At 66.4% G+C, this 14,622-nt stretch overlaps 1 protein-coding gene across 1 annotated transcript; it reads right to left on the bottom strand.

Moving 5' to 3' along the window:
* Positions 1-2,109: 2,109 nt before the first annotated feature.
* Positions 2,110-14,340, bottom strand: EXOC3L2 (exocyst complex component 3 like 2). Its single transcript, XM_068664612.1, has 12 exons — positions 14,160-14,340; positions 12,563-13,019; positions 9,541-10,180; positions 8,332-8,446; positions 7,726-7,836; positions 7,374-7,474; positions 7,032-7,139; positions 6,378-6,513; positions 5,643-5,765; positions 5,409-5,564; positions 5,195-5,316; positions 2,110-3,120 (listed from the first exon to the last, which is right to left on the bottom strand). Exons 2-12 carry the CDS (start codon positions 13,014-13,016, stop codon positions 2,862-2,864), a joined length of 2,325 nt encoding a protein of 774 aa, XP_068520713.1. The 5' UTR covers positions 13,017-13,019; positions 14,160-14,340; the 3' UTR covers positions 2,110-2,861.
* Positions 14,341-14,622: the final 282 nt, after the last annotated feature.

Raw genomic sequence — 14,622 nt, 5'->3', positions numbered from 1 at the left:
GCCAGGACACGCGGGACACACCCTGAGCCGTGTCCCCCCCCTTGGGGACCTGGGGGGGCTGTGGCACCGGGGGGCGCTTCTGTCCCTGGGGGCTGCTGCTGGAGGCAGGAGACGGCCCCGAGGGTCCCCGTGGGGTCACAGCACTGTCCCCGCATGGTGACATCCCTGTCCCCATGTGTCAGGGAATGGTGACATCCCCATCCCTATGTGTCCCCACGTGGTGACATCCCTGTCCCCATGTGTCCAGGCACAGTGACATCCTTGTCCCCATACAGTGACATCCCCAGCCCCACGTGTCCCCACAAAGTCACATCTTTGTCCCCACATGGTGACATCTCTGTCCCCATGTGTCCTTCATGGTGACATCCCCAGCCCCATGTCCCCATGTGTCCCCACAAGGTCACATCTTTGTCCCCACATGGTGACATCCCTGTCCCATTTTGTCCCTGCATGGTGACATCCCTGTCCTTGTGTTTGGGCATGGTGACATCCTTGTCCCCATGTGTCCCTGCATGGTGACATCCCCATCCCTATGTGTCCCCACATGGTGACATCCCTGTCCCTGTGTGTCCCTCCATGGTGACATCCCCATCCCTATGTGTCCCCACATGGTGACATCCCTGTCCCCTTGTGTTTAGGCACAGTGACATCCCGGTCCCCATATGGTGACATCCCCAGCCCCACGTGTCCCCACAAAGTCACATCTTTGTCCCCACATGGTGACATCCCTCTCCCCTTGTGTCCCCTCATGGTGACATCTCTGTCCTCTTGTGTTTGGGCATGGTCCCATCCCTGTCCCCTTGTGTCCCCACATGGTGACATCTGTGGCCCCATGTTTTTAGGCACAGTGACATCCCTGTCCCCATATGGTGACATCCCTGTCCCCATGTGTCCTTCATGGTGACATCCCCATCCCCACGCGTCCCCACAAAGTCACATCTTTGTCCCCACATGGTGACATCCCTGTCCTCTTGTGTCTGGGCATGGTGACATCCTTGTCCCCATGCGTCCTTGCATGGTGACACCCCCAGCCCCACGTGTCCCCAAAAGGCCACATCCCTGTCCCCCATGGTGGCACCCCCGTGCCCCCCACCCCCCATCCCTCACTTCTTGTGCCCCCACTCGGTGCCACCCTTGTCCCCTCGCCACGCCACCCCGTGCCACCCCCTTTTTCCCCGTGCCACCCCCTTTATCCCCGTGCCACCCCCTTTTTCCCCGTGCCACCCCCTTTTTCCCCGTGCCACCCCCTTTACCCCCGCTCCCCCCGGTCCCCCCCTGCCCTTCCCGCAGCCCCGGCGCTGCCGCTTCCGTCCCCGCCGCCACCGGCCCCTTCCCACGGCACGGGGACGGTGGCCCTGGCCCCGCTCCCACCGGGGCCGTGCCGGGGGGGGGCCGCTTATTTTTAGCCCTTGCTCCTTCCTGGCCGGATCCGGCACTCGCCTATTTTTTGCCACGGCGCCACGCAGGACCCGGCGAGGAGGGGGGGGGGACACACACAAAAAGAAGGGGACAAGGGTGGTGGCCCCAGAAGGGGACAAGGGTGGTGGCCCCATGGGTGGCACCCCCAAAGCAGGGCACGGAGCCCCAATGAGTCAGTGCTGAGCACTCAGGGGACAGCAGGGGACAGCGGTTAGGGGTGGCCGTCCCCTTGGCACCGCCACGGGGGGGGGGACAGGGTGTCCCCAAGAGGCGCCGAATCCGGGCGCCAGCGCCAGGTCAGGGTGGGGTTGAATGGAGCAAGGCCAAGGTGACCCCAAGCCCTCGGCGTCCCACGTCCCCCCCCCCCAAATTTCCAACCACCCCGCTGGCTTCGGCCACCGCTCCTTGGGTTGTCCCCAAGCCACACTGGGGTCCCCGTCACCGCAGGATGAGGCCGCGGTGCCGGGAAGCGGTGTCCCCCCCCCGTCCCCTTCGCCCTCCCTGCCCTTGCGGTGGCTTCCCGGCTTCCCGGCGAGGGACACGAGGGACACGAGGGACACGCGGCGCTTCCTTCCTCCCCACCCCTGCGGCGGCGGCGCACGGGGACGCGGCCTCACACGTGGCCCCCCCCCCGTACACCACAGGCGGGGGTCCCCGCGTCCCCTGTCCCCACACGAGGACCCCGGAGCGTTAAATTACAGCTTTTATGGCATTTTCTACAGGGGTCCCGCAGTGCCCAGAGTGAGCCCCGCACAGCAACGCACCCGGTTTTGGGGTGCGGCGCTCGCCCAGCCTTAGGGTGCACCCAGTTTTTTGGGGTGCTGCGCTCACCCGGCCTCAGGGCGCTGCAACACCTCCAGGTTTGGGGTGCAGCAATGCACCCGGCTCTGCAGGACAGAGAGGCACCCAGATTTGGGGTGAGTGTGCACCCAGTTTTGGGGTGTAGTGTTGCACCCAGCTTTGGATGCAGAATTGCTCCCAGATTTGGGGTGAGCGTGCACCCAGTTTTGGGGTAAGCGCGCACCCAGCTTTGGGGTGCAACCTTGCACCCAGCTTTGGATGCAGCATTACACCCAGCTTTGGGGTGAGCATGCACCCAGCTTTGGGGTGAGCGTGCACCCAGTTTTGGGGTGTAGTGTTGCATCCAGCTTTGGGGTGCAATGTTGCACACAGCTTTGGATGCAGAATTGCTTCCAGCTTTGGGGTAAGCATGCACCCAACTTTGGATGCAGCATTACACCCAGATTTGGGGTGAGCGTGCGCCCAGTTTTGGGGTGTAGTGTTGCATCCAGTTTTGGGGCGCAACCTTGCACCCAGGCCTGGGGGTGAGCATGCACCCACCTCTGGAGCACAGCGTTGCACCCAGCTTCGGGATGAGCGTGCGCCCAGCCGCGGCGCACCGCCTCGCGCCCGGTTTTGGGGCGCAGCGCCCCGCAGCGGGGTCACAGGCGCGCCTCGGCCGGGCGCTCGGGGTGCGGGCGCCGCAGACGGAGGCGAGAGAGGCGCGCCAGGCGCTGCAGGTCGAAGGGCAGGCAGCGCGCCTCGCGGGTCACGGCCAGCTCGGAGAAGAAAGCGCGCTCACGGGGCAGCCCCGGCTCGCCCTCGCCCTGCTCCAGGTCCTTCACCACCCCGAGGATCTCCTGGCGCGCCGCTTGGCTCCGCAGCCCCCGCACGTCCAGCACCGCCGCCACGTGCTTCCTCCTGCGGGACCCGGGGGTGGGTGGTGAGAGAGGGGGTGTGGGGTTTGGGGGGAGAAGGGGGTTGGGTGTGGGGTGAGCGGGCACGCTGTTTTGGGGTGAGTGGGCACCCGGATTGGAGCGAGCGGGCACCCTGTTTTGGGGTGAGTGGGCACACAGATTGGGGTGAGTGGGCACCCAGCTTTGGGGTGAGAATGCCCCCTATTCGGGGTGAGCACTGCACCTTGTTTTGGGGTGAGTGGGCACCCAGATTGGGGTGAGTGGGCACCCAGCTTTGGGGTTAGAATATCCCCTATTTGGGGTGAGCACTGCACCAAGCTTGGGGTGAGTGGGCACCTAGACTGGGGAGAGTGGGCACCCTGTTTTGGGGTGAGCATCGCACCCTGGTTTGAGTTGATCACTGCACCTTGTTTTGGGGTGAGTAGGCACCCTGTTTTGGGGTGAGCAGGCACCTATCTTTGGGGTGAGCATTGCACCCCAGATTGGGGTGAGTGGGCACCCTGGTTTGGGGTTAGAATACCCGCTATTTGGGGTGAGCATTGCACCCTGGTTTGAGGTGATCACTGCACCTTGTTTTGGGGTGAGTGGGCACCCAGCTTTGGGGTTAGAATATCCCCTATTTGGGGTGAGCACCCGAACTTGGGGTGAGTGGGCACCTAGATTAGGGAGAGTGGGCACCCTGTTTTGGGTGATCACTGCACCTTGTTTTAGGGTCAGAGCGCACCCCGCTTTGGGGTGAGCGTGCGCCCTGTTTCGGGCTGAGCGTGCGGCCAGCTCTGGGGCCAGCCCTCTTCCCAGCTCTAACTGGTCCCAGTTGAAGGCCTGACTGGAGCTATTTAAAGCTCGCCAGGCGCCGGAGCTTGGCCCCGCGCCCGGGGGTGTCCGGCCTCGTCCTGCAGGGCCCACGCGTGCCACCAGCCCCGAGGGTGGCCGCGGGTGACCCAGGGCCGGGGAGGGGACTTGGCACGGGACGCGGTGGCGGCGGCGGGCGGCCAGGAGGGACCGGCAGCGGGCGGGGGCTGCCGGGAAGGACAGAGGCGGCGTCCTGCCACCCGTGGGGACACCACGTCCTGCCCCGGTCCCTGCGGGGAGGTGGCGTCCTGCCTGGCTGTGCCACCTCGCTCCTGTCACGGTGGGGACACATGTGCCACCATGCTCCCATCCCCATGGGGACACACGTGCCACCCTTCTCCTATCCCATGGGGACACACGTGCCACCTCGCTCCCTTTCCCACAGGGACACATGTGCCACCATGTTCCCATTCCCATGGGGACACATGTGCCACCCTGCTCCAATTCCCTTGGGGACACAAGTGCCACCATGCTCACATCCCCATGGGGACGCACGTGCCACCACACTCCCATCCCCATAGGGACACAAGTGCCACCTTGTTCCCTTTCCCATGGGGACACAAGTGTTCCCACCCCCATGGGGACACACGTGCCACCTTTCTTCTATCCCCATGGGGACACGTGTGCCACCATACTCCCATTGCCTTGGGGACACACATGCCACCACGCTCCCATCCCCATGGGGACACACGTGCCACCAGGCTCCCTTTCCCACAGGGACACACGTGCCACCATGTTCCCATCCCCATAGGGACACGTGTGCCACCACGCTCCCACCCCCATGGGGACGCACGTGCCACATGTTCCTGTCCCCATGGGGACACAAGTGCCACCCTTCTTCTATCCCCATGGGGACACAAGTGCCACCCTGCTCACATCCCCATGGGGACACCACATCCTGCCCAGCTCCCATCCCCATGGGGACACACATGCCACCATGTTCCCACCCCAGGGGGACACATGTGCCACCCTTCTTCTATCCCCATGGGGACACACGTGCCACCATGCTCACATCCCCATGGGGACACGCGTGCCACCTCGCTCCCAACCCCATGGGGACACAAGTGCCACCTCGCTCCCACCCCCATGGGGACACGCGTGCCACCATCCCCATGGGGACACGCGTCCCATCCCCACGGGGTCAGGGTGTCCAGCGTGGCCGTGCCACCCCCTCCCGGGGACCGCTGCCCCCCCCCCATCTCCTCCCCTTGGGGACCGTCACTCACCGGACATCGGGGAAGTCGCGCACCAGGACGCCCACCTCCATCTGCAGCGCCGCCGTGTCCTCCAGCACCAGCAGCTCCCGCAGCCGCGGCACCACCGAATCCAACCAGGGCGAGGCCGAATCCTGCGGGCACCGCAGTCTCAGCACCGCTTTTTGGGCTTGGCACCACCCTTGGGTGCCGGGGCGAGGGTGTCAGGGGGGGTCCCGGTGCTCACCAAGCGTCCGAAGAGCTCACGGAGCTGCCGGGCTTCGTCGCCCAGGCGGGCGGCCACGCGGGCGCGCATTTTGGCCGAGGTGCAGACCAGGCGCGCCTGCAGCAGCGGCCGCACGTACTCGATGAGCACCCGCCGGTGCATCTCGCTCACCAGCACCTGCCACGCACGGGATCAGCACCCACGGGTGCCGCCGGCACCCAGCCCGTCGCTGCCGCCCCCCCCGGCGGTACCCACCTGGTAGGGCTCGGGGCGCAGCGAGCGCAGCTTCTGGGTGAAGCTGGTGATGAGCATCACGATGGTGTCGAAGGCGTCCGAGCTCGTCAGCCACTTGCGCTTCATCAGCTTGTTGAAGTAGGGCTGGGCGAGGGGCGGGCACCCAGTGGGTGACACCCCGGCCTCGCCCCCCAGGGGCCTCGCACCTCAACTCGGCACCCAAGGGTGGAGGCATCGTCGTGGGCTTCACCTCAACCCAGCACCCAAGGGTGGCACCACCATCATGGGTTTCACCTCCACTCAGCACCCAAAGGTGGCAACACCACCAGGAGCTTTACCTCAACTCAGCACCCAAGGGTGGTGCCATCACCAGGGGTTTCACCTCAGCTCAGCACCCAAGGGTGGCACCACCATCATGGGTTTAACTTCAAACCAAGCACCCAAGGGTGGCACCATCATCATGGGTTTCGCCTCAACCCAGCACCCAAGGGTGGCACCACCACCAGGAGCTTCACCTCAACTCAGCACCCAAGGGTGGCACCACCACCAGGAGCTTCACCTCAACTCAGCACCCAAGGGTGGTGCCATCACCAGGGGCTTCACCTCAACCCAGCACCCAAGGGTGGCACCATCACCATGAGTTTCACCTCAACCCAGCACCCAACAGATGGGCGCCACCACCCTGGGCTTCTCCCCAGCTCAGCACCCAAGGGTGGGCACCCTGCCCGGCACCCAGGGGCACCATCCCCGCCTCACCTTGAGGTCCTCGAAGAGGCGCTGGGTGAGGACGTGGTTGCAGAGCCGCGTCACCTTGTCCAGGGTGGCGTGGGCTTGGCGCCGTGGCTCCTCACCCTCCGGGTGCCCAAACTGCGCCAGGCGCTCGGCGAAGGCCCTGCCACGGGGCAGTCAGAGGGTGCTGAAGGGTGCCCCGGCACCCCGGGGACACCAGGGACACCAGGGATCCCCGAGCACCCTGGGGACCCCAAGCACCCTGGGGACCCCAAGCATCCTGGGGACACCAGGGACCTCTAGCACCCCAAGGACCTCAAGCACCCTGGGGACCTCAAGCTCCCCAGGGACCCCCAAGGACCCCAAGCACCCCAAGGACCTCAGGAACCAGGATCCCCTAAGCACCCCTGGGCACACCAGGGACCCCTAAGCACCCTGGAGACACCAGGGACCCTCAGCACTCAAAGGACCCCCAGCACTCTAGGGACGCCAGGAACCTCCAAGCACCCCAAGGACCCCAAATCCCTCTGGGACCCCAAACACCCCAGGGACCCCCAGCACCCCAAGCACTTCAGGGACCTCAGGAACCAGAATCCCCCAAGCACCCCAAGCACCCTGGAGCCACCAGGGACCCCCAGCACCCCACCCACCCCAGGGACCCAGTGCCCGGGGTGCCCTCACCTGAAGGGGGGGCAGCAGTTGACCAGGGCGATGGCCCGGCCGGTGGCACCGTCAGGGGGGGTGGCTTCGCCGGGGGCCTCCAGGAACCGCTCCACCTTCCGCTGGAAACTGCAGCACCCACGGGAGTCACCCACGGTGGCACCCTGGGGACCCTGGGGACCCCGTCCCCACGCTCGTCCAGTGCCCCCTGTCCCCAACGTGTCCCCCACACCCACCCCAGCTCTGCCCCGAGTCCCTGCACCCGTCCCCGGTTCCTCACCTCGCCGTGCCCATCTGCTGTCCCCCCATGTCCCCCCCCTGTCCCCACGCCTGTCCCACGCCACCCCGTGTCCCCGTGCCCACCTGTGCAGGAAGGCCACCAGCACGCCCAGCAGGCTGTGGGCCATCTCCATGCCGAATTCGGGGGTGATCTGGGGGGCTCGGTCCACGTGCGCCCGCAGCAGCTGTGGGCACAGGCACCGTTGGGGACGGGGACGTGGCCACCACCCCGGTGTCCCCTGGGGTGCCAGCCACCACCCCAATGTCCCCTAGGGTGCCAGCCACCACCCCAATGTCCCTCCACGTCCCCCGTGCTCCCTACAACCTGGTGTCCCCGGCACCTTGTGGGACACCCAGGCAGCCCCACGGGGGCGAGGGGGGCACCCTGCAGGGCACCGGGTCCCCAAGGGGTTGGGGACAGGGGACAGAGCCGTACCCCGGTGACACGGGTGGCCAGTCCCTCCTGCAGGTCATCGCTGGAAGCCTCCTCGGCCCACGTGTCCTCGCTGAGCTGCAGCTCCTGCGCCACCGCCACCTCCACCTTGGCCTGGGGACCGGGGACACGTGGGGACATCGAGCACGGGGACAGGGGGGCGCAGGGCCACCGCCTGCCCCCAGCCTTGGGACTTGTCGTGGCGCACGTCCCAGTGCCCAAACTGGTGCCGTCCCAGTGCCCATTGTGGTTGTCCCCAAGCCCATCCCAGTGCCACCCCAGTGCCTGTCCCAGTGTCATCCCAGTGCCCATTGTGGCTGTCCCCATGTCCATCCCAGTGCCACCCCAGTACTAATCCCAGTGCCACCCCAGTGCCCAACGTGTTTGTCTCCATACTGGTCCCAGTGCCACCCCAGTGCCCATTGTGGCTGTCCCCATGCCCATCCCAATGCCACCCCAGTGCCCATCCCAGTGCCACCCCAGTGCCCACCATTTCTGTCCCCATGCATCCCAGTGCCACCCCAGTGCACCTCACGAGCCCACCCCAGTGCCACCAGTGCCTTCCCCAGTGCCACCCCAGTGCCCACCCCGTCCCCACTGGGGCTGTACCTTGACGGCGGCGATGCAGGACCTCTCGAGGCCCCTCTGGGTCTCGGGGGGCAGGAGGGGTCCCAGCGCCTGTGCCTGCAGCAGGGCCCCGATTTCGGGGTGCCCCAGCACCTCCCTGTGGGCAAAGAGCCCTCAGAGCACCCCCCCGGGGGGGCATCGCAGCACCCGGCGTCACCCACCCACCACCCTGGGGACAGCCCTGGGGGTGCGCAGAGGGACAGGGGGGTGGCATCGGGTGCGCAGTGGGGTGGGGTGGGGGGCATGGGTGACGGGGGGTGCCCAGAGGGTGAAGGGAATGGGTGCTGAGGGGGCCCAGGGGTGGCACCGGGTGACACTGGGTGCCCGGCGTGCCAAGGGATGGGCACCAGGGGGTCCCATGGGTGCCAGTGGGCACCCAGCGTGCCAAGGGGATGGCACCACTGGGTCCCACAGGTGACACTGGGTGCCCGGCATGCCAAGGGGATGGGCACCAGGGGGTCCCATGGGTGACAATGGGCACCCAGCGTGCCAAGGGGACAAGCACCAGAGGGTCCCATGGGTGCCAGCAGGCACCCAGTGTGCCAAGGGGACAAGAACCGTGGGGTCCCACGGGTGCCAGTGGGCACCCAACGAGCCAAGGGGATGGGCACCACGGGGTCCCATGGATGCCAGTGGGCACCCAGCCTGCCAAGGGATGGGCACCAGGGGGTCCCATGGGTGCCAGTGGGCACCCAGCGTGCCAAGGGGATGGCACCACTGGGTCCCACAGGTGACACTGGGTGCCCATTGTGCCAAGGGGACAAGAACCATGGGGTCCCATGGGTGCCAGTGGGCACCCAGCATGCCAAGGGGATGGCACCACTGGGTCCCATGGGTGCCAGTGGGCACCCAGTGTGCCAAAGGGATGGGCACCACTGGGTCCCACAGGTGACACTGGGTGCCCGGTGTGCCAAGAGGACAAGAACCATGGGGTCCCATGGGTGCCAGTGGGCACCCAGTGTGCCGAGGGGATGGCACCACGGGGGTCCCACGGGTGCCAATGGGCACCCAGCATGCCAAGGGGACAAGCACCCCATGGGCACCACGGGGTCCCACAGGTGCCAGTAGGCACCCAGTGTGCCAAGGGGATGGCATAACTGGGTCCCACAGGTGACACTGGGTGCCCGGCGTGCCGAGGGGATGGGCACCACGGGGGTCCCATGGGTGCCACCAGCAGCCCGCGCGCCTCACCTGGGGTAGGCGTTGCTGTGCCAGTCGAGCAGCAGGTAGAGGTCGGGCACGGCCAGGGGCCGCTGCGCCAGGGCTCCCAGCTGCTGCGCCAGCGCCCGGTGGTACCCGCGGGCGTAGACCCCGAAGGCGCCGTACTCGGCGGGGTAAGCGGGGGCCACGTGGCACCGCACGGCCCCCAGGTCGGCCACCAGCCGGCCGGCCAGCGCCGCCAACCTCGCCCCCAGCCCTGCGGCCGGTGCCACTTGTGCCAAGCGCTCGCCCGCCGCTCGCCCCACGGCCTCCTGCCAGCGGCGCCGCAGGGCGCGCGGGCGCCCCGGGGTGCCCGGGGGGTGCCGCCGGTCGGCCGCCTCCTCCTGCTCCAGCACCCGCACCACCAAACGCAGGGGGGGGTAGGGGCGGCCGGCTGGCACCGCTTCGCCCACCACCGCCCAGAGCTGCGCCAGCAGCGCCTCGTACAGCAGGGCCACGTCCCGCGCCTGCCGCCCCGCTGCGGGGACCGGGGACGGTGGGGACGGTGACGTCCCTGTCACCGCTGCTGTTGCTGCTGCTGCTGCTGCCACGCACTCGGCCTCCAGCGCGATGATCTGCTCGTCCGCCGCCACCAGCTCGCGGCGCTGGATCAGCTCCAGGATTTCCAGCACTGGGGGGGTTTGGGGTCATTGGTTTGGGGTTTGGGGTCATTGGAGGGGATGTAGGGGGGTATTGGGGTCATTGGAGGAGGGTTTGGGGTCACTGGAGGGGATGTGGGGGGGTACTGGGGTCATTGGAGGAGGGTTTGGGGTCACTGGAGAGGGGTTTGGGGGTGTTGGAGGGGGAGTTGGGGGCATTGGAGGGGGGTTTGGGGGCATTGGAGGGGATGTGGGGGGGTACTGGGGTCATTGGAGGGGGTTCGGGGTCATTGGTTTGGAGTTTGGGGCCATTGGAGGGGATGTAGGGGGGTCATTGGAGGGGGGTTTGGGGTCATTGGAGGGGGGTTTGCGGTCACTGGCAGGGATGTAGGGGGGTATTGGGGTCATTGGAGGGGATGGGGGGGTACTAGGGTCATTGGGGGGAGGGGGGAGGGGTCATTGGTTTGGGGTTTGGGGTCACTGGAGGGGATGGAGGGGGGTACTGGGGTCATTGGAGGGGGAGTTTGGGGTCATTGGTTTGGGTTTTGGGGGGTTTGTGGTCTTTGGAGTGGGGTTTGGGGTGTTGGAGGGAGGTTTGGGGGTGTTGGAGGGGGGTTTAGGGTCATTGGAAGGGGTTTGGGGTCATTGGAGGGGGGTTCATCCCACTGGGTGTGGGAGGCACCCATGGGTGCTGCAGACCCGGCAGCCAGGAGGTCCAGCTGGGTGCTCGGCGTCCCCCATGGCCCCACCCCAATGTTCCCCCTCCCCATGTCCCCATCCCCATGTCCCCATCCCAGTGTCCCCCCTTCCCATCCCCACGTCCCCATCCCAATGTCCCCTAATCCCACGTCCCCATCCCCATGTCCCCCATCCCCACATCCCCATCCCAATGTCCCCTAATCCCACGTCCCCATCCCCACATCCCCATCCCAATGTCCCCTAATCCCATGTCCCCATCCCCATGTCCCCATCCCAATGTCCCCCAATCCCACGTCCCCATCCCCACATCCCCATCCCAATGTCCCCCAATCCCACGTCCCCATCCCCACATCCCCATCCCAATGTCCCCTAATCCCATGTCCCCATCCCCATGTCCCCATCCCAGTGTCCCCCCTTCCCATCCCCACGTCCCCATCCCAATGTCCCCCAATCCCACGTCCCCATCCCCATGTCCCCATCCCAATGTCCCCCAATCCCATGTCCCCATCCCCACGTCCCCATCCCAATGTCCCCTAATCCCATCCCCACGTCCCCATCCCAATGTCCCCCAATCCCACGTCCCCATCCCCATGTCCCCGTCCCTGTGTCCCCATGTCCCTTAACCCCACGTCCCCATCCCAATGTCCCCTAATCCCATGTCCCCATCCCCACGTCCCCATCCCAATGTCCCCTAATCCCACATCCCCATCCCCATGTCCCCATCCCTGTGTCCCCTAATCCCATGTCCCCATCCCCATGTCCCCATCCCAATGTCCCCTAATCCCACGTCCCCATCCCCATGTCCCCATCCCAGTGTCCCCTAATCCCATGTCCCCATCCCCATGTCCCCATCCCAGTGTCCCCCCTTCCCATCCCCACATCCCCATCCCAATGTCCCCTAATCCCATGTCCCCATCCCCATGTCCCCATCCCAATGTCCCCCGATCCCATGTCCCCATCCCCACGTCCCCATCCCAATGTCCCCTAATCCCATCCCCATGTCCCCATCCAATGTCCCCTAGTCCCATCCCCACATCCCCATCCCAATGTCCCCTAATCCCATCCCCATGTTCCCATCCCAATGTCCCCTAATCCCACGTCCCCATCCCCATGTCCCCATCCCAGTGTCCCCCCTTCCCATCCCCACATCCCCATCCCAATGTCCCCTAATCCCATGTCCCCATCCCCATGTCCCCATCCCAATGTCCCCCGATCCCATGTCCCCATCCCCACGTCCCCATCCCAATGTCCCCTAATCCCATCCCCACGTCCCCATCCCAGTGTCCCCTAATCCCATCCCCATGTCCCCATCCAATGTCCCCTAGTCCCATCCCCACATCCCCATCCCAATGTCCCCTAATCCCATCCCCACGTCCCCATCCCAATGTCCCCCATTCCCACGTCCCCATCCCCACGTCCCCATCCCAATGTCCCCTAATCCCATGTCCCCATCCCAGTGTCCCCCCTTCCCATCCCCACGTCCCCATCCCAATGTCCCCCGATCCCATGTCCCCATCCCCACGTCCCCATCCCAATGTCCCCTAATCCCATGTCCCCATCCCCATGTCCCCATCCCAATGTCCCCCAATCCCACGTCCCCATCCCCACGTCCCCATCCCAATGTCCCCCAATCCCACGTCCCCATCCCAATGTCCCCACGTCCCCTATATCCCCCCCCACCTCTCCCCCACCCCCTCGCCCCCATCCCCGCTCACCCGACAGCGGCTCCTTGGCCTTGCTGCGCGCCTCCTGCCTCCGTCCCCCGCCGTCCCCGTCCCCGTCGGGCGCCCCGTCGGCTTCGGGTGACCCCGGCGAGCGCTCGGCCAGGGACCCCCGACGTCCCTTTGTCCCCAGGGCCAACCTCAGCAGCGAGCTGCGTTTGGGGACCGGCCGCTCGCTCAGGGTCTCCACGCTGGCTTTGCGCCTCCCCGGCAGCCTCCGCAGGAGCCCGAAATCCTCCGAACGCCGCCGCAGCCCCCGGGCGCGACCCCCGTCCCCGTCGCCGTCCCCGTCCCCGCTTTTGGGACCGGGGCGGCGAGCGCGGCCGAAGGGTGCCAAGCCCACCAAGCGCTCCAAGGTGGCCCGGCGCCGGTAGCGGCTCTCGGGGCTGGCGGCGAAGGGGTCGCCATCCTCCTCCTCCTCCTTGGGGGCTTTCTTCAGCAGAGGCATGGCCTGGGGGCGGCACGGCAGCGGGGTGGCACCGGAGCACCCCGAGGGAACATCCCCATGGGTGCAAGCTGGAGACCCCTCTGTGCAACCCCTCTGTGCAACCCCTCTGTGCAACCCCGTCGTGCAACCCCGTCGTGCACGCTGCTCTGTGCAACCCCTCCGTGCAACCACACCGTGCAATGTCTCCGTGCAACCTCTCTCCATGCAATCCTGCCGTGCATTGCCCTCTGTGCAACCCCCCCATGCAACCCCTCCGTGCAACCTCTCTCAATGCAACCCCTCCGTGCAACCCCTCCGTGCAACCTCTCCATGCAATCCTGCCATGCATTGCACTCCGTGCAACCCCTCTGTGCAACCCCTCCGTGCAACTTTGCCATGCACAGCGCTCTGTGCAACCCCTATGCGCAAGCACACCATGCACAACACTTTGTGCAACCCCTCTGTGCAACCTCTCCGTGCAATCCTTCCATGCATTTCCCTCTGTGCAACCCCTCTGTGCAACCCCTCTGTGCACACTGCTCTGTGCAACCCCTCCATGCAATCCTGCCATGCATTGCCCTCTGTGCAACCCCTCCGTGCAACTTTGCCATGCACACTGCTCTGTGCAACCCCTATGCGCAAGCACACCATGCACAACACTCTCTGCAACCCCTCTGTGCAACCTCTCCGTGCAACCCCTCCATGCAACCCTGCCATGCACTCCGCCCCGTGCAACCCCTCTGTGAGTGTGCAACTGCTCCGTGCAAGCCCACGAGTGCCACCCCCACGAGCGTGCCACTGCTCCGTGCACCCCCTCCACGCAAACCCAGCGTGGGAGCGTGCACCCGCTCCGCGCACCCCCCCCCGTCCCCCGTGCAAACCCACTCGTGCAACTCCCGTGCGTGTGCAACTGCTTCGTGCAACCCCTCTCCGTGCAACCCCCCCCCGTGCAACCCCCCCATCAGTGCAAACCCCATCCACGCACACCCCCCCCCGGGGGCGTGCAACCTCCCCGTGCAAACCCATCGGTGCAAACCCCCCCAGGAGCGTGCAAACCCCCCCCTGAGCGTGCAAACCCCCCCAGGAGCGTGCAAACCCCCCCCTGAGCGTGCAACCCCCCCCCCCGGAGTGTGCACCCCCCACCCCCCCCCGCACCCCTCGCACCCCCTCGGTCGCTCCCCGCCGAGCCGCCGCCGCCGCCGGTCCCCGCGGAGCAGCGGGCGCGGGGCCGGGGGTTTCCTGAGGAAGCGCCGCCCCCCCCCCGCCGCCGCCCCCGCCCGGGGCAGGGTCAGCCCCGGTTCCGCTGGCACCGGGAGAAGGGGGGGGGACAGGGGGGGATGGGGGGGGACGGGGAAAAAGGGGGGAGGATGGGGGGAGTGACGCGTGGGACCCCTGTACCCAAATGTGCGCAATGGCCCCATGTCCCATAACCCATGTCCCATGTCCCCATATCCCATGTCCCTGTGTCCCCATATCCCCTATCCCCATGTCCCCATATCCCATACCCCTTGTCCCCATATTCCATATCCCCATATCCCATGTCCTCATATCCCATATCCTATGACCCCATGTCCCATATCCCCTATCCCCTATCCCCATGTCCCCATACCCCATGTCTCATGCCCCC

The sequence above is a fragment of the Anas acuta genome, chromosome 34, assembly GCF_963932015.1.
Source record: "Anas acuta chromosome 34, bAnaAcu1.1, whole genome shotgun sequence".
Classification (NCBI taxonomy): Eukaryota; Metazoa; Chordata; class Aves; order Anseriformes; family Anatidae; genus Anas; species Anas acuta.
Note: the sequence above shows the minus strand (reverse complement) of the source record. Positions and strands in the feature narration are given on the sequence as shown.

What these genes read in the sequence shown, in the direction of transcription:
- EXOC3L2 (XM_068664612.1), bottom strand. Translation starts at nt 13,016, where the DNA reads ATGCCTCTGCTGAAGAAAGCCCCCAAGGAGGAGGAGGAGGATGGCGAC. An exon ending in GGCCAAGGAGCCGCTGTCGG is followed by an intron (nt 10,181 to 12,562) that starts GTGAGCGGGGAT and finishes AAACCCCCCCAG; the next exon opens with TGCTGGAAATCCTGGAGCTG. An exon ending in CGCGACTTCCCCGATGTCCG is followed by an intron (nt 3,121 to 5,194) that starts GTGAGTGACGGT and finishes CGGGTCCCGCAG; the next exon opens with GAGGAAGCACGTGGCGGCGG.